Below are 22,224 nucleotides of genomic sequence, written 5' to 3'. Positions count from 1 at the left end.
CCCTAATTGGGAGTCTTCCTTACTCAGCGATTGCAGTGATTTCCTTTGTAGTGGCCTCTTCTCGGCCCCAGGGCAGGGGCCCTCCCTTCCTCTCCACTCTGCTTCCAGATTAACGTTCTTGAAGGAGAGCGTTTTCACCAGACAACACAACGCGTACACTAGCTTTCCCAACACTTGCCTTGATAACTCTGGGGGAGCGTTTGTCAGCTGGCCCAAAGCCCATGTCTCTACATGACAAGTTTTGTTTATGGGGAAGAAGTTTTCCTTGGTTCAGGAGCAGCGGTGAGCAGCCCAGGATGTCCCCCAGTTTACAGGCCTTGTCTTACATGCGTCTCCTTGCTCCCTCCCTCTGCTCTAGCAACCCTTCTGAATTTACCTTCCCGACAACACCGCCTGCCACTGGAGGCTCCTTCCTGCCCCAGGACCTTTGCTCTTGCTGTTCTGTCAGCCTCAGCGCCCTTCCCTGGGCTCTTCACATGCCCATCTCCTCATCATTTAAGCCTCCGCTGAAATGTTACCGAGCGTCCTTCCCCCCAGATCAAGTCATGTTCCCCCCATGTTAAGCTCCCTGGTGGCACACAACCCACTTCATTCCTCAGACTTTTCATGATGGACGAATTGTAGAGTGAGGGAGTGAGGGAGTGAATGAATGAATGAACAAGTGAATGCATGAACTGTAGAGTGAATGAGTTAGTGAATGAGTGAGTGAATGAATGAATTCCAAGTTGGCGTACAAAAGCTTGTTTTCCCTTGGGTGACCTGAAAATGGGTAGGGGACATACCACTTTTTGATGGCAGAGAGGTTGGGGGTTATCCCTAGTCCCTCTCGTTTCCAGGGGGCCAAACCTCACTCATAACGAATGTTTCTGAAACCTGTACTTGTAACTCTTTCTACATAGTGACCTGCCTCCATCCTCAGCCCTTCTTTTTCTTTTAAACTTTTTCTTTTGAAAATTTCCAAACTTACTTAAAAGTACAGAGAATTATAAGAAGCCCTGGTGCACTCCTTACCCAACCCCCTCACCGGAGTATTTAAACTAAATCTCAGACATCATCTCATGAATAAATATTTTAGGAGGTATTGCTAATAGATAAGGACTTAAACATTTTTTGAAGCATAACCACAATACTATTATCACACCTAACAACAACAACAAAAAATAACCAGTTCCCTTCATATCTAATAGTTGGCTGATTTTCAAATATTGCTGACTGTCTCAAACATGTATTTTTACCTGTAGGTTGTTCAAATGAGGCCGCAAGCATTGCTTTTGGTTGATAACATCTCTTAAGTTTCTTTTAGTTTATACCACCTCCTTCCCCCTTTCTCCCACATTTAAAACTGTCATTTCTTTCTTTTTAAAATTCCATTTGTTTCTTGATGAGTCTGGGTCATTTATCCTGCAGGCTGTTTCATGTTCTGGCTGATTGCTTCCTTGTGGTGTCATCTAACGTGTCCCTCTGTCTCCTGTGTTTCCTGGAAACTGACAGAGTGAGAGGCCTGATCAGAGTCATGTTTGATTTTTGGCCAGCCGCCTTTGTGGGAGGTGGTGTGCACGTGTTGCGTCACATCCTAACGTCTGGTCGTCTCTCTTTTAAGGATGTTAGGATTGATCGGTGGTGCACCCAGCCCTTCTTAATGAACTTCCTACCCCCCATCTCGATTTCCATTGCTAGAAGAACTTGTTTTGCAAAACCAGTCAGTTGAGAACATGGATCTTATCGAACAGCAGGGTCGGATGGCAAATGTACTGGAGCAGCAATGTATTAGATGCAATGTATTAGATGCATAGATGGAGGCAAATGTATTAGAGCACCAGGCCCCAGATCGGGGGTTTCATTTCTCTGCATCTCAGTTTCCGTGACTGTAAGATGGGACTAATAATAGGAGCTTTGAGAACTAACCTATGGGGGAGATGTTGGGTACATAGTTGTCGACACACAACACTAAGTGCTTACTGTGTGTTGGCTCACTTAATCTTCCTAAGAATCCTATGAGGTATATGCACTATTAGCCCCATTAGACATGTGGCAGAGAAGAGGCACAGACTGGTTAGGTAACTGGCCCAAGGACTACACAGGTAGTAAGTGGCAGAGCTGGGATGTGAACCCATGCCGTTGGGCTCCAGAGCCTGTGCTGTTGAATACAATGCTGTGTAACACACAGTAAGTCAGTGGGGAATTCCCTGCTTTCCTCCTTGCTAGATGCTTGTTGAGATACTGCAGGGAATGGACACCTGTTAGTTCTTGTGCTAAGGTAAGCACGAGGGTGGAGGAAGGCAGCCCCCAGTGGCCGGAGAGGGTTTGTTCTTTGATCTTTATAAAGTCATAATTTCTGCCTATTGGTGCCATGCGATGGGCCAGAACCAGCTTGACAAACTCATACTGGAGAGGAGTCTGGACATACAAGGTCCCACTCTCATTTGGGTGGGATTTGATCTTCCCAGAAAAACACTTCTGAAGACCAGAGAAGTTGTGTGACTCGAACAAGATCACACAGCAAATATACCACTAAGCTAGGATGAGAATTCTAGATTCTCTCAAGGCTTGGGCTATTGTATCTGTTGGGCTGTCGGAAAAGTCATAATGTATTTTTTCTATGTTTTTCATTGCAAAAATGCGTCATGACTTTTCCGACAACCCAATATATCCCTGGGTTCCTCCATGCTCAGGTCGAAGGGACTGTCCCTATACTCCCCACTCCCAGATCCCCTGAGTCATGCTCACTTTGGAAAGAACACCACGGGGGTGAAAATGGTGAAACACGTCTTCCAAAGTCATGGTAGCCATTTAGGGCTTGCCTGGAATATCGTAGATATTCACTTTGTAGTCACTATTGTAGCCTAGGCTTGCTAACCTCACCCTCCCAAAGGCATCCTGGGAACCAACCTTTCTTTCCTTTGCCCTCAGTCTTAAAGCAAAAGCAAATAAAGGTGCAGAGTCAGGATTCGAACCCAGTTCTGACTTCAAGTTCGGAAGGGCCAGAAGTGATGCCAGCATATCGACCATGACTATAGCCCTGCTTCCAGATAAGGGAAGTTTAGGTCAGAGAGACACGGCCGCTCTGTGAGCTCACACAGCCTTGTGGGCTGCAGTGTGGGATGGGCTGTTCTTCCTGTGACTGGGGAGGTCCACAGGGTGAACCTCAGGGGTCAGGGCTGGTGGCTGGGAGGCTTTCTAAGCTGAGTGAGCCAACCCACAGTCTGTGGGTCCAGTTCATCTGATTACGAAGGCCAAGACAATAATTGAAGGTGGCTTTGGGTTCCCTGGGCAGGATCCGGCGCCGACGCTGGTGGGTCTGTTGGCGCCTTGAGCCCTGGGCACTCACTAATGGACTGTGGCTGATCCTGGGACCGATTGGCAGCCAGCCCCAAGGTCCTCAGGGGAAACTTGGAAATTGTGGCCTCCAGCCTGGAGAAGCTGTCCCTTCTGGGAGGCATGGTGGGAGGGGTCTTCTAGTTGGCCGAAGGCAGGAGTGCCTCTGAGCCATGGAGTGAGGGTAGCTGAACTGTGTCCCCTCCAACCACTGAGACAGAACACTAGATGAGCCTTCCAGACTCTAAAATACAGACAGCTGTCAGCATCCCAACTGCCCACGTCCCCTCCCTGCCTCCTCCCTGCCCTGCTCTTCTGGGATGGCTGGCATGATACTCTCCACCCCTGTCACACTGGTAGTGGGACCAATAAGAGTGCTCAAATACTACATTGGCGTGGGGTATGATCCCAAGAGAAGTCAGGCCACCATCACTCCCCAGATAGAGGAGAGAGAAATTAACCCTTCAGGAGGCCTCTGAGGGCACCTTTACTTTCCAGCCCCAGGCATAACACTGGCAAAGGCATAGAGCACAAGCATCGGAATAGCACAGGGGGACGGAAAGGTAATGCGCGAGGGAGGTGAGGGGAGAGGGGCGGGCCTTGGAAGCAGCGCAGAAATCCCAGACTTGGCATAGTTGGCAATAGGGAGGGGTCCACTGACGGCTTCAAAGGGAGGGCAAAAGGAGGGAACCCGGGGGTCTGTCCAGAGTCACGGATCTTTCTTACGCGCATTAGGCAGGGTCAAAGGCAAATGCACAACGGAAACAGCTGACCTTTTTCTGGGACGCCCAATATTTATGCACTTTGCTCATCACCCAAATTTTATTCATTTACCCAAAGAATGTGAAAAAAGGCGCTTTAGGAAACTGCTATAAATCCAGTGTAAATCACCATGGTAACCTGATTAGCAGCTAAATTAAGTTCATGATTAAGAAGAAATAAATAAAAATAACTCTCCTCCTTGGCTGGGGGCTACCCACTGGGCCAGTGGCAGCTGAGCAGATGCTGAGGCCTTGGCAAGCCAGGGCCTGGCCCCCTCAGAGATGTTGGGGTGGAGGTGAGAGGCATTGATTGGTTCAGAGATGCGGGAAGCCTGGTGTTAACACTCCCTGGGGGTTGATGAGGCCCCTGGTGGCCAGGCTGGGGAGTGCAGGCTGCACTTCTGAAGGCCAAAGCTATGGTTTTCACAAGGGGTCCCCAGCCCTCCAAGGGTATCTTCCTGACACCGGGGACCAGTCTCCATTTGTTTAGGTATCCCTTCTATTTATTGCCACCCTTTCAGTGCCAGACTCCATGAGCTGGGTGCTAGGGACCCCAACACGATTCAGAACTGGTTTTGGTCTTGGAGGGGCCCAGTTTAGTGAGCACAGTGTAATAAATACTGGTGGAGGTCAGTATGGGGTGCTATGAAAACATGGACCGGCTGGGGGGGCTTCCTGGAGTCGGTGATGCCTGAGAAAAAGACAGTTGCGAGGCTGCTGAATACTGTCTACTTCAGGCGAGCCCACAGTTTGGCCCTGACTGGCAGGCTCTTGGCACCCCAAAGCCAGCCTGGAATGGGCTGGCATCGGCCCAGCTGAGACCTGAAGGGTCTTTGTGGGGGCTGTGCTGTTAATTGCAGGGACCAGCAGCAGGAGAGATGGGTGTGAAGAGAGAAACGACCCTTTCCAAGCCCCCTCCTGCCCCAAACAGCCTAGTGCAGTGGGTAGAGCCAAACAGGCTTTACATCCTCTGTCTACCACGTGCTCACTGTGGCCTCTGGCAAGTGACTTAACTATTGCTTGAGCCTCAGCCTCGTTGTCTATAAAATGGGGGTGATGATAAGGGTTCGTATCTCCTAATATTATATTGGAGGACTCAGTGAGACGATGCAAACGAAACGAGGCACGGTCCTCGCATGTCGCAAACAGTCAGGTGCTTGCTGCGGCTTCATTTCACGACCTGGGGAAGTCTTTCATGATGGGGTGGAAGAAGAAAGGTGGTGGTGGCCGTGGAGATGCACTGCTTAAGTCTCCTTCAAGAGAAATTGCTGCCAGGAGCAGCATGGACCTCCAGTCGTAGCTGCCACCCCTCTAACTCCCCCAGTGTGCTCCATCTGAGGCTACATTTCCTCCCAGTTGCTCTCAGACAGTGACTGAGCATAGGGGCGGGAGGGTGTTGCTAGTGCTGGCTTATTCCTACAAAGTGTGGGGCTCCCAACAGGGGCCCAGGGAGGCCCCGTGAGCCTGACTGAAACTGTCCCAGGACAGCGCTGTAGTCTGAGAGCCCTCCCTCCCACGCGCCTTCCTTCCGCCTCTCCTCTTATAGATGTTAGGCCTGCGTCATGGCCTGAAGGCTCTCCCTGCTTCCCCTTGTTCCCTCCTCCTTTATCCTTCACAGGTGTTTCCCCAGTAAACCTCTTGCATGTCTAATCTCATTACGATGTTTGCTTCTCAGAAGACCGAAAATGACAGAGGGTCAGGAGAACAGTCCCAGAGGCGGTGGCAGTGGAAATAGAAATGAGACCCAGCAGCAGGTCACACGAGTGCCTATCGGTGGGGTGTCAGCACCTTCAAAGACTCCTCATGTCCTGTCTTCAAGTGTGTGCGCACACGTGCTTGTGTGTGTGTGTGTGTGTGTGTGTGTTTGGGTGTGGGTGTGTGGGTGTGTGGGTGTGTGGGTGTGTGGGTGTGTGTGTGTCCACAGCCCCCGTGCATGCCTCCATCACTTCATTGGCCTTAGTGTAGTGCAAAAAAAAAAAATCTGTTTCCATCACAAGAAGGTGAGCTTCTCAGCCTGTTCCCAGTACTTGGCCCTGCAGAAGGCCTCGTGCATCATAGACGCTCAGTCAACATACCTGAGTGCCACAGGGGCTTGTATCTGTCTTCAGTTTTTCTTTGAACCAATTTTGCTTTCATTTTCTGGTATTTTGAATTGCATCACGCTAGCTTAGTTAAGCTTTCTAGTCCTTTGCTTTTATGACAGACATATATACATAGACAGGCGTGTAAATCTACGCCCACACAGAAGGGTGACAGCAGCTTTGCGTCCTAGAGGCCGCACCTGCCAGCAGACCCTTGGGCCTGCTTCCATTTCTGCTGAGCCCGCTGCCACTCCCTTTCTAGAAAGGAGCTCGGAGCCCCTCAGCTCAGCTGGACTGGGTGACTCTTCCCTGGGTCCTCTCCTCTCCTCCCACCTCCAGCTTCTCCCTCCATCTCCCCCTCCCTGCTCGGCAGGATCAGGGAAGCTGCAAACCCAACCCTTACATCAAAAGGGAACTTGAAAAATACTTGGAGCAAAAACTGCTAACTGTGCATCCTTGCTCTGTGCTGCTCTGATATTAAATCAGGAAATGGCACTGAACAGCCGCTCCAAACACAGAAACAGGGGTTGTCAACAGAAACCAAAAGCAATCTCTAACGGGCAGAGGTGAAAGGGACCTGGCACGAAGCCGGGGTGGAGGGCTGAGACCCAGGAACGGATTCCTGAGCCCGGCTTGTCCGTCTCGGATCTCCAGCTTCCAGAATAGAGTCAGGCTCACAGTCCCTAGCACTGAGAGCGTCTTGTCTCTGTGAAAGGTGAAAGAGGGCTAAGCATGTTGCTTAAATACCTTTCGGGTGCTCCTTTTCATTTCTACGGATATTTACTAAGCACCTACTATGTGCCGGACAGTGAATCAAAAAAGATACCTGCCCACATGGAGATGATCTTGTAGCTCTCAAGACAGGGGTCTTGACTCGTTGGCCTGACACCTAAGGCCCTTCAAGTGTTGGCTCCTGCCGAAGCCTAAAGCTCTATCTCCAGCCTCTCTGAAATAGCTCCCCGAGAGCCTGGGACGGTGCCTCTGTTCTGTGCCTTTGTTTGGGCTGGGCCTACTGCCAGGTCTCCGTGTACTTCTCTGTTTGATAAATTTCTGCTCAGTCTTCAAAGCCTTAGTTAAGTGTCACCTCCGATTGGCAGCCTTAGCCGCCAACTCCTCCCTTCTCCCACCCCAATGGAACCGAGGGCTCGTTTGCTGGGGATGCATCAGTCACACCACCTCTCTGTCTGCAGTGGGAAGGTTTGGAATTCCCTGGATGGGAGGACAGAAGCCATGCCCGTCTCTGTACCTTCCTCTCCCAGTACGGGTCATAGATTAGACATAAATAGCATTGATACAAAAACAAGAAACCTTGATAAAATCCACTGTGTGGCTGTGGCGAAACAGGCTCCTTTTGTACATTTCTGATGGGAAATTAAATAGGGACAATCTTCTTAGAGACTAATTTGACAGTATGAACATTACAAATGGTGTTCATCTTTCAATCTAGCGATTTCATTTCTTGCTATCTGGTCTAGAGAAATACTTGCACACATGCAAAAAAAAAAAAAAAGAAGAGCGTGTAAAAAGCTATTCGTTGCAGCATTGTTTGCAATAATGAAAGATTGGGAATAGCTTGAATGTCCATAAATACAAGACTGGATAAAAAACTACAGAGCATCCATTGGATGAATTGCCATGCATTAGTTAAAAAAAAAAAAAGTAGGTGGGGACATACTGACACAGAAGTTGCTGAGTAAAAACAAAAAGCAAGCTGTAGCTCTAGACATAGATGTTAAAACTATATTGTTGCATTTTTTACAATGAGAAAGTAGACCTGTATAATTCATTTTTAACAGGAGAAAGGGAAGAAAGAGATTGAGTGACCACAGCAGCTCCTGGCTGAAATGAGCTTGGGCTTGGGCACAACAGCCAAACAGCACTGTCTCCTCTATCAGCCCCAGGCAGCAGGTCCCAGCAGTGGGATAGTGCCACCCACTTTCCCTGTACCCAGAAGCTTACCAGAAGCTGTGATGAGCGTGTGGTGGGAAGCTGGATCTCGGGGCCCCTGAAGAGCATCCAGATAAAGGAGGAGGAAAGAGAGGAGGGAGGTCAGTGCGACAGGATCACCCCGATCACCCTGAGTTCCTCTGAGCTGGTCCTCGGTCTGAGGAGGAAGGAATAAGGATTGGTTTAGGAATGATTTAACTAAGAGAGAGGAGAGGGCTGGAGGGCTTGCGGGAAAGGCCTGAGGGTTCTGAGACACATTATCTTGCAAGGAAACATCAGTGTTTGCCTAGTTGTTAACTTCATTCATTCATTCATTCGTTCTTCCACTACTGTAATCGAGTTCCTCCTGGTAAGGGAATCTCACTGGTTGCTAGGGATGCAGGGACAACTCCATCACAGTGTCTTCCTCCAGGAGCTCATGGTCAAGTTCCATCTAGTTTCACAGCGTGTGTTTTTGGATCCCAGACATCAGAATTACCTGGGGGAAACTTACTACAATGCAAATTATTGGGTTCTGCTTAGACTTATCAAGTCAGACTGTGGCTCAAGGAGCTGTATTTGTCACACATTTTTTTTTTAAATGGAGAACATTTGGACTAGCTGACCAAAGCACTTCCTTGACCTCCCTGTGTTATCTCCTAAGCATTCCCAAACCTGAGGTCTACTCTGAGCCAGCTTGGAGCAGGAAGGGATAGTGGTTGCCAGCCCTGCCATGTGACTCCAGTGTATGTGATGTCCCTAGAGTGACCAGGACCTTGCCCTGGCTCCAGGGGTCTTCTCCCCACCTTTATCCCCAGGTACATCCCAAGTCCCTCTGGGCCTGGGAAGTTCCACGACCACCTCCTCTGTGTAAGTCCTCTAGAACCAAGAGACTGACTCATTCTAGGCGGGGGGTGGGGTGGCGTGCATAAATCCTTTCGGAAGAACACGGCTTGGCTGTGGGAAAACTTAGCAGAGGGCAGTGTTTGCGGGCATCGCCAGGCCAATGCAATGAGAGATGTGGAGGGAGAGTCCTACTCAGGACTCCGGTCCTTTATCTAAGTATCCAAGGAATCCGTAGTTAAGCAGGGGGGCAGGGGATGAAGGTAGAATGATAAGATTCATAGAACATCAACACTGGCTTCACTGCCCTGTGGAGAAGAAGAGAGGCCGAACGGAGGCCTCTGAAGTCATCAAAAGCAAAAAATGAGGGTGGCTTGGATGAGGGTGAAGGCAATGGATGGAGAAACTGAGACCCTGCAGGTGAGAGATAGACAGGTGGTGACTGGGCTGAGGGAAGTGAGGGCCTCAGCCCTGGGGAGCACTGATAGAGTTTTAGAGTCCTGGGGAGGTCATGGTGGGAGGGGAGCCTGCTGGTCATCCCTCACTGGCTTTGGGTGGCGGTGAACTTCTCTTCAGCATTGAGCCATCCTGCCTGCCCCTGCCCTCCCCTCCTCCGATATTTAAGAGCTAGATGAATGGGGGCTGAAGGGCAAACTCAGGCCAGGGGCCAGGACCAAAGATCAAGGCCAAGTTTAGAGGTCAGGCTGAGGCCAAGGGTGAAGGACAGGATGAGAGGACTTGGCAAACTTGCTCTCCTTTGGCTTGTATCCTGCCTTGGTTTCTCTGTCACCCTCCCGCCACACGCAGTCAGGGAAGTGGACGAGAGGGAGGGGCCCAGGATGTTTGACTGCCATCAACAAGAAGGCACATTAATCACTGCCCTTATAATTGAGCCCTCATCAGACACTTGGCACTCGGTGGAGGCTCAGCCGTGACCTGACCGGAACCACTAAGTCTGTGGAGAGTTGGAAATCCTGACCCAGAGAGCAGCTGGAGAACTGTGCTGACACCTGGGTCCCCAGACACTGCCCAGTCGAGATAGAGACCACATGCTTCATAGCATTCATAGTACTGGGCTTGGGGGTAGAGGCTCCAGCTCATCGCCAGCCAGTGTGTAACTAAAGAAATCACTTAACCTCTCGGAGCCTCCTTGTTTGTGTAAAAGGGCACTCGTGATGCGTTGATAAAACTCTGAGAGTATTGCTATATATCTGTGTTTACCTACCTACCTGCCTTGCCTGCTTATCTCTGTAAAACAAGGATAATAATAGTTGCTACCTGTTAGAGTTGTGAGAATTTTAAGGGAAAAGCGAATGACAAAGGCTTTGCCAATCTCCATACATATGGGAGTGACTATTATTATAAAATATCCCAACTGTAGTGGAGGCAGCACTGTCCAGTGGTTGTCTAACATAGTACTTGTCCAATAGGATGTAAACCAACATGTAAATACAATTTTCTAGTATTCACATTAAAACAAAGCAAACAGCAGGTGGAATAGTTTCAGTAATAAATTCCCACTCCCAAGTGTGTCTGTGTGTGTGGGAGGGGAAGGTGGGACCCCCGATTCCCCAGGGGAGGGAGCCGGAAAAGGGCTCTGCAGATTTGGGTAACTCTGGCTCCCTTCTAGGACCCCCTAAGTCTTTTGGGCATTGAAGGCCACCGGGACCCAAAAGCCCAAGAAGACCTTTTTGGAAGCACTGGGTTGGAATCTGATGGCCATTGTGTGTGGCAGGGGACAGTGGAAGTGACAGCTGCCTTTGGGAAAGTGGAAGAGGAAAGGAGAAAAATCTCCTGCCACTTCTTGGAGCCCACAGGCCTTGGGAAGCTCAGAGGGCGTGGGAGCAACAAAAACCCTCCCCCACCCCCACCCCCTTCCGTGTCTCACCCCCTCCCATCCCCAAAGGGGATAGAGACCTTAGGGCTCTGTGGAGGTGACAAGTGATCCGACATCTGGTGAGGCAGATGCAGAAGGCAAGCTCCTGCGGATCCCCAGACTCAGGCTCCTCTCTGGCAGGACTCCCCGGGGTTCTTGGGACCCCTGGCCTCCGTTTGGCCACCCGGGGTAATCCAGCTTTGGAATACATTCAGCTCTGAGGCCGGGAGTTGCGGGTTCTGCGATTCGAAGAGTTCCGTGTGCCCTGCGTTCCCACCCAACACACACACACACACACACACACACACACACACACACACACACACACACCCTTTCCACACGCCTCCCACCGCACCCCTGCACACACAGAGACGCCCACTCGCACACCCAACACCTGCAGCCCTCGGGAAACGACGGGTGTACGGGCACCTTGGGGCTGAAAGCGCCGGCCGGAGCGCTGCGCTGGGCTGGAGGCGCCCGGGAGAGCGCGCGGCGGGGCCCCTCTCCGGTTAGTTGGTTGGCTGAGCTACGGCGGGCGGAAGCGGCGCGGCGAACCTCAAACCCTGCGGCTGGCGGGGACCCGGTGCTGCCTGAAGGAATAACTTCTTCATCCGCCCCTACCCCGAGTGCCCCATGCCTCCGCGGAGGCTCGGACCCCGCTGAGCCTCCTGGCTCACCATCTGTAGCTGAAGAATGCCAAGGTGGTGTGCCCAGGAGCCTCCCCTCTGGCCCAACCTGGGGTGGGTAGGGAGAGGTGGTTGCTTTAGGATGAAAACTTAAAATTGGAGTTTTGGGTGCTAGAGACAACAAACTTCCATAAAGGGCTCTGGCCGCCGCCAGTCCACCTCGGCTTCCCTTCAAAAGAGGCTTGAAACTGCACGCACCACTCACTCCTGTGTCTCTTGGTCTCCTTGCCTTTGCCTCTCTTCGATTCTCCACTTCTCCCACCATCCCTTCTCTTCTCTTTCCTTCGTCCCCCACCCATCCCGCTTGTCTTGTAAGGATGGAGTGCAGACTCCGGATACTGATGTATACTCATTGACGGGGAGCCAGGCACTCTGATCCCCACAGCTCCCAAGCGCAGAGAGGTGGTGGCTGGCGGTGGCTGTCACAAGCGGGGTCCATAATGTTTGGGATACCTCCACCCTGTGGTAGAGCCGCGTGGGGGAGGCCCAGCCTCCAAGTGAGGTCTGCTACCCTGCAGCGGCCTTCGCTCCGGAGCGAACTGGTGTCTCTTGTCACTAGTTTCCAACATTTTTTGGTTGAGGTTGTCGGAGGTGGTGTGGGGAGAGAAGGGACTGTCTAGTCTGGGACAGCGACAAAGAAACAGGTTTTTTTGGGGGGAAGGTGGACCTAGGGATGGACAGAGATACCTCAGTCAGAGCCCAGGGCATGGAACTGACCGCAACGGAAAGAAAGGCACGGGGACAAAGGAGAGCGCGCCTGCCCAGACAAAGCCCGAGTTCTAGAGACCCTGAAACGGCGGCAGGACGCCTGCAGGAGACCCGGTGGTTTGGAACCGCAGAGCTGGGGCAGAAGGAAACCCTAGGGCCTCGATGGGCCTCACCCCTGAGACTCGGGTCCGGGTCTCGATAGTCGGGGTCAGGCCGACCCAAGGGGACACGGGGAAAGCACAGACCCGCCCGGCTGCCTCAGTGCGTACGCAGAAGTCCACAGAGTCAGGCGTGCTCTCGGAGCCGCGGGTCTCCATAGCACGGAAGGAGGGCGTTCAGTGGAGCGGAGAGAGCCCAGTGCGTTTATGCAGCCCGGGCCCCCTCAAGCCGGAGCCGTCGTCTGCACAGACCCAGACGGCCGACCCAGCATGGCCTCGATACGTTTCCCCACTGAGCCGCGGTCCGAATGTGCTCTCACTGCGTGCCAACGCGACAGGGAGAGGGAGGCTGCATCTCCCCTGCGCCCAGCTTTGGGCAGGGGCAGGGCAGCTGCTTGGCCCAGACTCTCCCTGGAGTCAGCCTAATCGTTTCTGCGGAGAGCACGCTTCTTGCAGAGGGTTGAAGATGGGCTCTTTCAGTATTACAAATGACGAGCCAAACCTTTTAGTCCAAGTTTTAGTTAAAATCTATTCATTTTGTTTAAAATAGGCGAGCGAAGACCACATTCTCCCCAGCCTCACCGAGGGCGCAAGAGAATAGTTTTCAGATTAATTGGAGGCAAATATAATACCTTCTCAAAAAAAAAAAGTCTGGCTGCGCCCGCATTGGTGAGGCCCACCTGACTGACCCTTACGCGCGGCGTAGTCGTGCTGGTCCTGCACAGGCAGCGGCCGGGACACACTCACCCAGTGCGCACTTCTCCTGCCTTTCGCTGCGCGCGCCCAATGCAATAGCGCACAAGGCAACGTGGGAGGCGGGTCGGTTCTCCGCGTACAGCGAATTTGCGATCTATCCGGTTTCTGCGCCCCGGCCGGGGTCGCGAGAAGAACCTCTGGTTTCAGGCCAACCTGAATCCAAGTAGGGAAGGTGCGCAGTGCCCGAGACCTGTCTGGATGCCTAGTGCGGTGCCCTCCGGACCCGCTCCCCGTCTGCGCTTTGGGGAGGTTTCGCACCGGACAGCCCTGGGCCCCTTGCTGGGGAGTTCCCGCTTTTAGCCACCGGCCTAACTCGACCCATGATCTTCCCTCGAAGAGAGCTGCCAAGGGGGATCCGCTTCGCCCCAAGAGCTGGGGTGCAGAGTTTCATGGGGTGCTCAACGCAGAACTCGAGGCTGAGTCCGAGGACCGGAACGGAGGACCTGTGCATGGTTCTAGGGAAACCTGACCTGGGTTCCATTGCACATTCAGCCTGCGTTGTGGGCTGACTTGGGTTGGCTCAGTTAGGAAGACCCAGCCGGGTCCGAGGCGACGTCCAAGTCTTCTAGCTGCGGGCCCCGCGGTTCCGCGCGCCTTTGCGCACAGTGGCCACTTGGGGTCGCACTTTATGCCTGTTTGAGCCTCTCCGCGGCCGGCTGAGGCCGGGATCAGCTTAATCGTTACAAAACGTTCAAACAATAACAGGGCCGGTTCCCCAGCAGCCGAGAGCCTCCCGGAGCACCGTTCTGGGCTGGCTTCAACCCGAAGCCTCAGGGAACTCAAGGTTCCGTGCGTCTGATTGGGGAAAGGGACTCAGCGCCTTTTGGCAGATTCTTAACCCGCTCCCTTCTTCTTGGGCATTGTGGGTGGGGTGAGCGCGGGGAGCGGCAGGGCCAGCGGAGTCCTGTCTCAGGGCTGAGCCTCCGCACCCACCAAGAGGGGAACCGCCTGCTTGGCCCGAGGAGGGTCCCCTGAGGCTCAGAGTTGGATTTGAACACAACTCTTGGAGCCCCAACCCACCTCACTCCCTAACACACAAATATACGCAACCCTGCAGAAACACAGGCATACACTGCACACACACAGCCCGCAGCCGCGCGGCGCACGGAGCGTCCCCCACTGGGCGGGGGACTCTTAGGAACAAAGGGCTCGAGAGGTGTCCCGGCGTACATTCTGAGCCTCTTTGGGGGTGACACGGCCTGGGGGTGGGGGAGCAAAGGGAGAAGAGCGCGCGCGAAAGGAAGAAAGCGGCGGCCTGGCCTAGAGGGGGGACTGGCACCGGAGGCGAGCAGGCAGGGGCCGGGACCTGGAGGGTGTGGGGGGCTGGGCCCGAGCCGGCAGTCCCACTGGGCTCCAGCCCTTCGCCAGGCCTCAGCTGCTCCCGGGCTGCTCAGGCCGCCAGTCAGCTGACGCGGGGGGCGGAGGAGCTGTCAGGCGCGCCCCGCCCTGCGCCGCTTGGCCGCGGGGGCCGAGCAGCCATTGGCCAGCGCGCTGGGCCGCCTGGGCCCCCGTGCGCCAGTGACATCAGGAAGGCGATAAAAGGCAGCAGCGGCGCCGGATCCAGCACAGCTGCACCGCCGGGTTGCGAGCGGCTGTGATCGAGAGCCCAAGAGCAAGAGAGCTCGAGAGCGAGCAGCGGGCGCTTGCCCGGCGCCTCCCCTCGGCACAGCCGCGCGCCCCGCTCGTTTCTCCACCCCTCCGGCTCGGCCCGGCCCCGGCGCAGCCACAGCCCCGAGCTCTGGGGCGACGCAGGCAGCCTCGGGACTCTCCAGCGCGCCGCCGCGTCCCCAGACAAAGGCTTGGCCAGCGGCCCCGGCCCGCTGCGTCCTCGGCTCCCCGCCTCCCGGGCTCGCCGCTCTTCGCCCCCGCTCTCGGCTCGGCGCGCCCCGGCCGGCAGCAAAGTTTCCCGGCGGCGGCTGCGCCTCGCGTCAGCGATGGCCGCGGAGCTGAGCATGGGGCCCGAGCTGCCCACCAGCCCGCTGGCCATGGAGTATGTCAACGACTTCGACCTGCTCAAGTTCGACGTGAAGAAGGAGCCGCTGGGGCGCGCGGAGCGCCCGGGCCGGCCCTGCACACGCCTGCAGCCAGCTGGCTCGGTGTCGTCCACACCGCTCAGCACGCCGTGTAGCTCGGTACCCTCGTCGCCCAGCTTCAGCCCGACCGAACAGAAGACCCACCTGGAGGACCTGTACTGGATGGCGAGCAACTACCAGCAGATGAACCCAGAGGCGCTCAACCTGACGCCTGAGGACGCGGTGGAGGCGCTCATCGGCTCGCACCCAGTGCCACAGCCGTTGCAGGGCTTCGACGGCTTCCGAGGCGCGCACCACCACCATCACCACCACCACCCACACCCGCACCACGCGTACCCGGGAGCCGGCGTGGCTCATGAAGAGCTGGGTCCGCACGCACACCCGCACCATCACCACCATCACCAAGCTTCGCCGCCGCCGTCCAGCGCGGCCAGCCCCGCGCAGCAGCTGCCTACCAGCCACCCTGGGCCTGGGCCGCACGCAGCGGCTGCAGCGACGGCGGCTGGCGGTAGCGGCAGCGTGGAGGACCGCTTCTCCGACGACCAGCTCGTGTCCATGTCCGTGCGCGAGTTGAACCGCCACCTGCGGGGCTTCACCAAGGATGAGGTGATCCGCCTGAAGCAGAAGCGGCGAACCCTGAAGAACCGGGGCTACGCCCAGTCGTGCAGGTATAAACGTGTCCAGCAGAAACACCACCTGGAGAATGAGAAGACACAGCTCATTCAGCAGGTGGAGCAGCTTAAGCAGGAGGTGTCCCGGCTGGCCCGCGAAAGAGACGCCTACAAGGTCAAGTGCGAGAAACTCGCCAACTCCGGCTTCAGGGAGGCGGGCTCCACCAGCGACAGCCCCTCCTCTCCTGAGTTCTTTCTGTGAGTCGTGGCGGGTCCGGCCCCCGCCCTTGCCCCGGCCCGGACTCCCCGTCCCATGTTCCCAGCCCCGGACTCCCCTGGACCCTGTCCCTGCCACAGCCCCAGCCTTGACCTGTTTGACTTGAGGGAGAGGGAGGAAGGGCGCGCGGGACGCGGGCGACGGGAGGGCGCACGGGCAGGCAGGGGACCTTGGCTAAAGCAAGAGCGGCGTGCGCCAGCGCCGCCTCCTAGACTCGAGCAGACCCAGAGAGAGACGAGGGGGTGGGCAGTCCCGGAGCAACTTTTCTCCAGGCTGGAGGGCGACGAGGCATAGTCCCGAGGACTCGCCAAAGCCGTCTAGAGACTCCTGGCTTTCTGAACTTTGTGCGTTAAGCCGGGGCCGCTGCCTGGAGCGCAGTCCAGCCCAGGAAGAGAGCAGCGAGGAGAGGAGAGGGACCCTGGCGTCCTGGCAGGCGTGAGGCGAGGCTGAGCGAAGGAAGGAAGGAAGGACAGACGGACCTGTCTGTCCAGGGTCCGGAGAACACTGGCTCTCAGCCCAGAGACGCGGGCCTCAGTTAGGACGTTCTGCGCGCAAATCTCATCAGTTTTATTGCCTGCTCGATTATATAGAAAAAAAATACGAAAATCTGCATTAAAAATATTAATCCTGCATGCTGGACATGTATGGTAATAATTTCTATTTTGTACCATTTTCTTGTTTAACTTTAGCATGTTGTTGATCATGGATCATAACCCCTGTTTCTTTGAGTGGGAAGGGAACGCAGTTAGTAAACTCCGGGGACTGCTTGCCGGTTTCAGCCCCGGCTGCCGGCTTGTAAATACCCGCCCGCCAAACCGTCTAGAGAACGTGGAAGCGAGCAAGAGTGTCTTTGTTTGGGTTTATTATTATGGCATTTTTCTTTTTTGTAAGTAAAAACAAACAAACAAATAAACAAACAGTTCTGAGCATTTTGCTTCAGAAAACAATTTGTCTTGGGGCACCTTTGGAAGTTGCCTGTTTTCTCCCCTCCCGCTGTAGTTTTCAACCTTGTGGGTTTTGAGAGAAAGAGGACTGAGGACCCAGCTCCCAAGTACCTAGGCAGGGCAGCTGTGGAGTTCCAGACCTCCAAGGGCCAGAATGTCCTTGCTCCCACCTTGTCTGGTGGCTAAATTGACACCTGTAACAAGAAAGGAAAGGAAAACAGATCTAGTTTGCTTTTTATTGCAGACAGAATCACCCCCAGGATCCTTTGGCAACCTTTCCAGCCCACACGAATTGCCGGGGTCGCAGTGCCCCTTAGGGCGAGCAGCTTCGCCAGTTCGGATACTGCCCAATGGTGACCCGAACTTGGGTTGAACGAACCGCCACACTCAGAAAGTACTGGAAACCCAAACATTGGCAAGTAATTTTGCAACTTTCAAGTGCGTTCTTTAGACCAACACGTTATGTGTGTTTCTTTCCCTGATTTTGAGATATCAGGCCAGTTATTGGTGGTGTTCCCCTCTCCCCCTTCAGTTGTTGTATAGTAGTTATAGGGAAGAGCTGGGTGTTTTTCTTTATCATTACATTTTTTTTTCCTGCAGGTCAGTAAAAGGATTTAAGTTGCACTGACAAAAATACCAAAATGAAAGCGTATTTTTTAGTTCCCGTTTGAAATTGCTGGCGCTGCTGGCCGGATGCATTTTTTGAGTTTGTATTAGTTGATAAATTAACAGTAATAACAAGATTGTATGAACCGCATGGTGCTTGCAGTTTTAAATATTGTGGATATTCGTCCTGCATCAGAAACGAGCTTTGGTTTTTACGGATTCAACTGTGTTGAAATCAAATTTGCTGCAACAGAAATTGTTTTTATTTCATGTAAAATAAGGGATCAATTTCAAACCCTGCTTATGATATGAAAATATTAAAACCTAGTCTATTGTAGTTTTATTCAGACTGGTTTCTGTTTTTTGGTTATTAAAATGGTTTCCTATTTTGCTTATTAAAACCACGAAATGGTGTTTATTTAGAGGGACTCCGCGTTCGCCCCGACTTTGTCTTTCTTCTCTTGTCTCTTCAAGAGCCGCACCAGTTTGAGGGGTGTTCTCAACACCCCCCGGCCAGTGGAGAAACAGACCAAGTCTTGAGCAACTCTCTCCTTTGAATGTGTGAATGTGTGTGTGTACATGAGCTTCAAACGTGTTTTCTGCTTCTCACCCTAGGTACAGACCTCGATCCCAGTCAGGAGCCTGTTTGTGAGTAGAAAGGTGGCACAAGCCACTTTCATGAGACGTTCAGGCTTGGGCATCAGGGCTGCCCTCCTGTTAGCCTGCTGTCTCCGAGGTAGAGGTTGGCAGAGCCCAGGACTCCGAGAGCTGCCACCCTGATGGAGAAGCAGGATCTTTCTGGCAATCACGCTCAGCTGGCCCTGCCACTCGGGCTACCTTGCCCGGGCTGAAGGTTCTCAGCTTTTTCCTGCCCAGTGCCTTTCCATGGGAGCAGCCTGAGCTGCCCAGAGCTAGAGTGCCCACTCCCCCTCCCCCCAGGGCTTGTGGAAGCTGGTAAAATCCAGCCAGGTCTTGGGGTATAAGGCTCTTCAGACAGGAAGCCCCTCTGTGTCCCTCTGGCCTGCCAGTCAGTCCTGGAGCCCTCAGCCTCACCGAAGAGCACGGCATGGATTTCAGTGACTCCCCAGATTGGGGGTAGGAAGGTGTTTGAACACCATGCAGCAGCTGTAACGGTAGCCTGGTGGCCTGAGAACCTTTCCTTTTCCAGACTCTTAGAAGTACGGTGCCTGCCTAGGTGGTCCCCAACCCCTCTTTTCCTCTTCAGAACCTGACCTATCACTCGGGGTGGGCCTCAGACACCTCTGATAGTCGGAGTAATATCCAACATAGTTCTCTGCTCCTGGGACAATGGCTGGGTCTGAGGGGCTTCTAAGTCTCTTAGGACCCAATATCTGCAGCCTGGGAGTCCAGACTTCCAGCCCTGCGGTTCTCTGGCCTGGAGTTCTTAATGTAGAGTTTCAAGGCCCAAAGGGAGAGGTGCAGGAGACCCAAGCTGCAGCACCCCAGCCAGGAACTAGAGCCTGGACGAAGAAAGGGGAGGGCAAGGCCAAACTGGCAGAGAACAGATTCTGGCCTAGGTCCCTGGAGACCTGGGGCTGGTGGTCTGGTTTTGCAAAGACAAGGGGAACAAGTCAAAAAGAAAGGATGCAAATAATACCAGTGGTTTACATTTACACGGTGATTTGGTGTTGTTTAGTAGGAGAGAAGTCAGAGATGCCAGCTTGAATTAAATTCCAACTTCATTTCACCAACCCAAAGAGGTATCTGGCAGGGAAGGCTTTGGCTGTCATCTGGGAGAAGGATGGAGGCCGAGTGTGGCTGTGGAGTAACTGCCCGTGTGCGCGCAGATGAAGGAGCAAAGGGTATGATTAGTTGGGCAACTGCATGTGCCAGTGCACACACACAGAACTTGATAAGGATATATCCATATGTATAAGTGTCTCCCCTTTGGGGCGAAAGAGGTTTCGGTGGGATGGGCGCACTGGGAGAAAGCTTGCTGCTGCACTGCTCAGGAGACCAAGATTGAGGACCATACTCCATGCAGAGGGGGCTTGGTTCCCTTTGGAATCACGTCAAGGGGGCTGGCAGTCTCTACCTCTAGAGTCACTTGGACTCTGTGCAAGGAACTCCTCTGTGCTGGGGAGGGTTGCAAACTCCAAAGGTTGGTTTTCCCTCCCTGGAGCACAGAGGCTCACACCCCGGCCCAGTGACCCACAGCATCAGGCTGCATCCACGACATGGGTGGCTTAGGCCGGTTCCGAGTGACCAGTTGTGCCTCTGAGAAGCTGACAACCCCACAAAACAGCCCTAGTGACACACTGACACACAGATACACAGACACCCACACCCCCGCATCCACACTGATGCCCTCGTAGGCACTGTGAATCCTTGCACCGACCCACCATTTGAGCACCAACCGGCCCGGTGCTCACGCAGGCAGATGTAGGAGTGACAGCGCTCGAGAGGAGGCCGAGCTCCCGGGAGCCTCCAGGGTGGGCTCCGACAGGAGGCAAGCCCCTGCCGCGTCTGGGCTTTCAGCTTCACAGACCCAGCGCCCACAATCTCAGGAAAAGCTAACCGCGTCCCGAGGCCTTCCGGCTCGTCCCACCCCGGAGGCGCCTTGTAGCCCGCGCTCCCGGTAGGTTCCCGCTGCTCCCGGCGGCTCGCGGGCTCCTTGCGATCCTCCGCGACCTCGGGGAAAATCCCCCTGCGGCGGGAGTCTGTCAGGCCAGCACTGATCACACGTAGACAGGCTGGCGCCTGCACTTGGGGACGCACTCCGAGACAGACACACACAGACACCAGGACGCACGCAGGGGCGCACGCAGGGCCCGCGCCTGTGGCTCTGCTCCAGGCCCCGTCCCTGGCTGGGGCGGCCCGGGTCTCGGGTTCGCAGAGAAGGTCACCTCCTGCGACCCTCGGGTCTCACGGGTGTGCGGGAGGACGTGCAGCCTGGATTGGCCGTGCCACCCTCAGGGAGGCGGGTCGGGGACGGCGCTGGGAGCAGCTCCCGGGAGCCTGAGGTCCTTGCCCGCGCGGGAGGGCTGGAGGTACTATCAGCTCCCTCTTGTCTCCTCGCGTCCTTCCGTCGCTGTTTCCTTTTCGTTCAGCCCTTCCTTCCTAAACGCTTCATTTCAGAAACCTTTCTCCCACCGTTACCTCTCTCCTGCCTTTTTATCCCGGCGGTGCCTGGCAGGGGAAGGTTAAGGGAGCGGCTCTGAGGTGTCTGGGAGATGTGGGGAGGAGTGAAGGGATGGAGACGAGAGTCTGGCGTTCCTGGAGCCACTGCAGGGCGCGTGCCAGGGCCAGCTGCTCCTGGCTCTGGCTTTGACGCTCCAGCTATCCGGTCTTTCTCTTCCATCCTTCACCAGTGACAGGGCTGGCGGGGGACTGACCCGGAGCAAGGTCCCTACTGATGGGAGAGGGGGCAAGTGTCTGCTCTCTGTGAAGGGATCTCTGGGGAAACTGGGGCTGGGCCCTGGACCCAGATCCCTCTTCCCATCACAGCCAGGCTTCCTTTAGCCCAGTGTCTCTGGGCATTTCTGCGGCATCTGTCAGAGGTGCCCCCCACCCCCTCCACCCCTGTGTGTCCCATAGCCTCCTCAACTCAGGCTCCTGGTGGGAGCTGCCAGGAACCACACCAGATTCCTCAGGATGGTCCTTTGGCTTCTTTTTTGTGACCTAGGGCTACAGCTTCTGCTATGCCAGGCAAACCCCGTTCCCTCAGCTACCCGTCCCTACTCCTCAAGTTCTTTCTCTCTAGACTCCAAGAAACAGCTGGGTTTAGACATTCAGCGTGTTCCCTTGCAGGCTTTCCGATGCAAACCCGCTTCTGAACCCTTCTGTTTTTAGAAAAGAAAGCCCTGAACTGGTTTCTTGCATAACCCTTTGCTCCACAGCCTGCTGTCTGGTGGCCTGGCCTCTCATCCCAGAGATAGTAGTGTTTGGATTTGTTATGTAAGGGAAGGAGGGTTAGAGGTTTGCTTTGCCCCTCCTCCCCCCAACAAAATAAAAGTCCTCAAAGGGCACCTCCAGTAGACAGCGTCTTTTCCAGCAGCAGCCCTCCTAAAAGAAGTCAGCCTGGTTAGAAGCACTGCTTCTGAGCTCGTGCCTAGCACAGTACTCTCGGGAGACGTGCCAGCCTGCAATGAAGGGAGAGAGAGTCCTGTGTCCAGGGTATACCCGGTTCCTGGGTGCAGCCACCATGAGGCTTCCCAGGTTGGCGTTTACCTGGCTCAGGGGATGAGACTTCTGTTGGAGAGGGCAGCTGTTGCTGCTGCTGGAATTTCATCCTTTTTACAGTTCCTGCCCCTGGGAGCAGATGTCCAGACCATGGAGAGCACCCCTTTCAGCTGGGGAGCACAGTTCTCCATGCCCTGCACGCCTTCACCAAGCTCTACACCCGTTTTCCATGCTGTGCACGTCTTCTTAATATCTTATTACCCTCCTCCATTGTCCTACACATATTATGTTAAAAGATGCATTTAGATAAGAACATCAGAGCTAACTGTTCTCACTTGGAACAAATTAAATATATAAGTTGCCGCTCCAATTTGGAAAACCACCTAAATTATTAATAAGGATTTGTTCCGAAGCAAAACTCAGTTTTAGCTGCCTCTCTGCGCTCTTTGCATGTGAAGTTACTTCCACGCGAGACAGCGGCCGCTCATTACACATTCCTT

At 54.3% G+C, this 22,224-nt stretch overlaps 1 protein-coding gene across 1 annotated transcript; it reads left to right on the top strand.

Annotated features, from left to right (window-relative positions):
* Positions 1–14,678: 14,678 nt before the first annotated feature.
* Positions 14,679–17,982, top strand: MAFB (MAF bZIP transcription factor B). The gene has a single exon (XM_019637110.1). The coding sequence runs from the start codon at positions 15,045–15,047 to the stop codon at positions 16,014–16,016; it is 972 nt and encodes a 323-aa protein (XP_019492655.1). The 5' UTR covers positions 14,679–15,044; the 3' UTR covers positions 16,017–17,982.
* Positions 17,983–22,224: the final 4,242 nt, after the last annotated feature.

The sequence above is a fragment of the Hipposideros armiger genome, unplaced genomic scaffold (genome assembly GCF_001890085.2).
Source record: "Hipposideros armiger isolate ML-2016 unplaced genomic scaffold, ASM189008v1 scaffold_31, whole genome shotgun sequence".
Lineage (NCBI taxonomy): Eukaryota > Metazoa > Chordata > Mammalia > Chiroptera > Hipposideridae > Hipposideros > Hipposideros armiger.
Note: the sequence above shows the minus strand (reverse complement) of the source record. Positions and strands in the feature narration are given on the sequence as shown.

Bases quoted from the DNA above. Each gene is read 5' to 3' on its own strand.
- MAFB (XM_019637110.1), top strand. From the start codon at position 15,045: ATGGCCGCGGAGCTGAGCATGGGGCCCGAGCTGCCCACCAGCCCGCTG.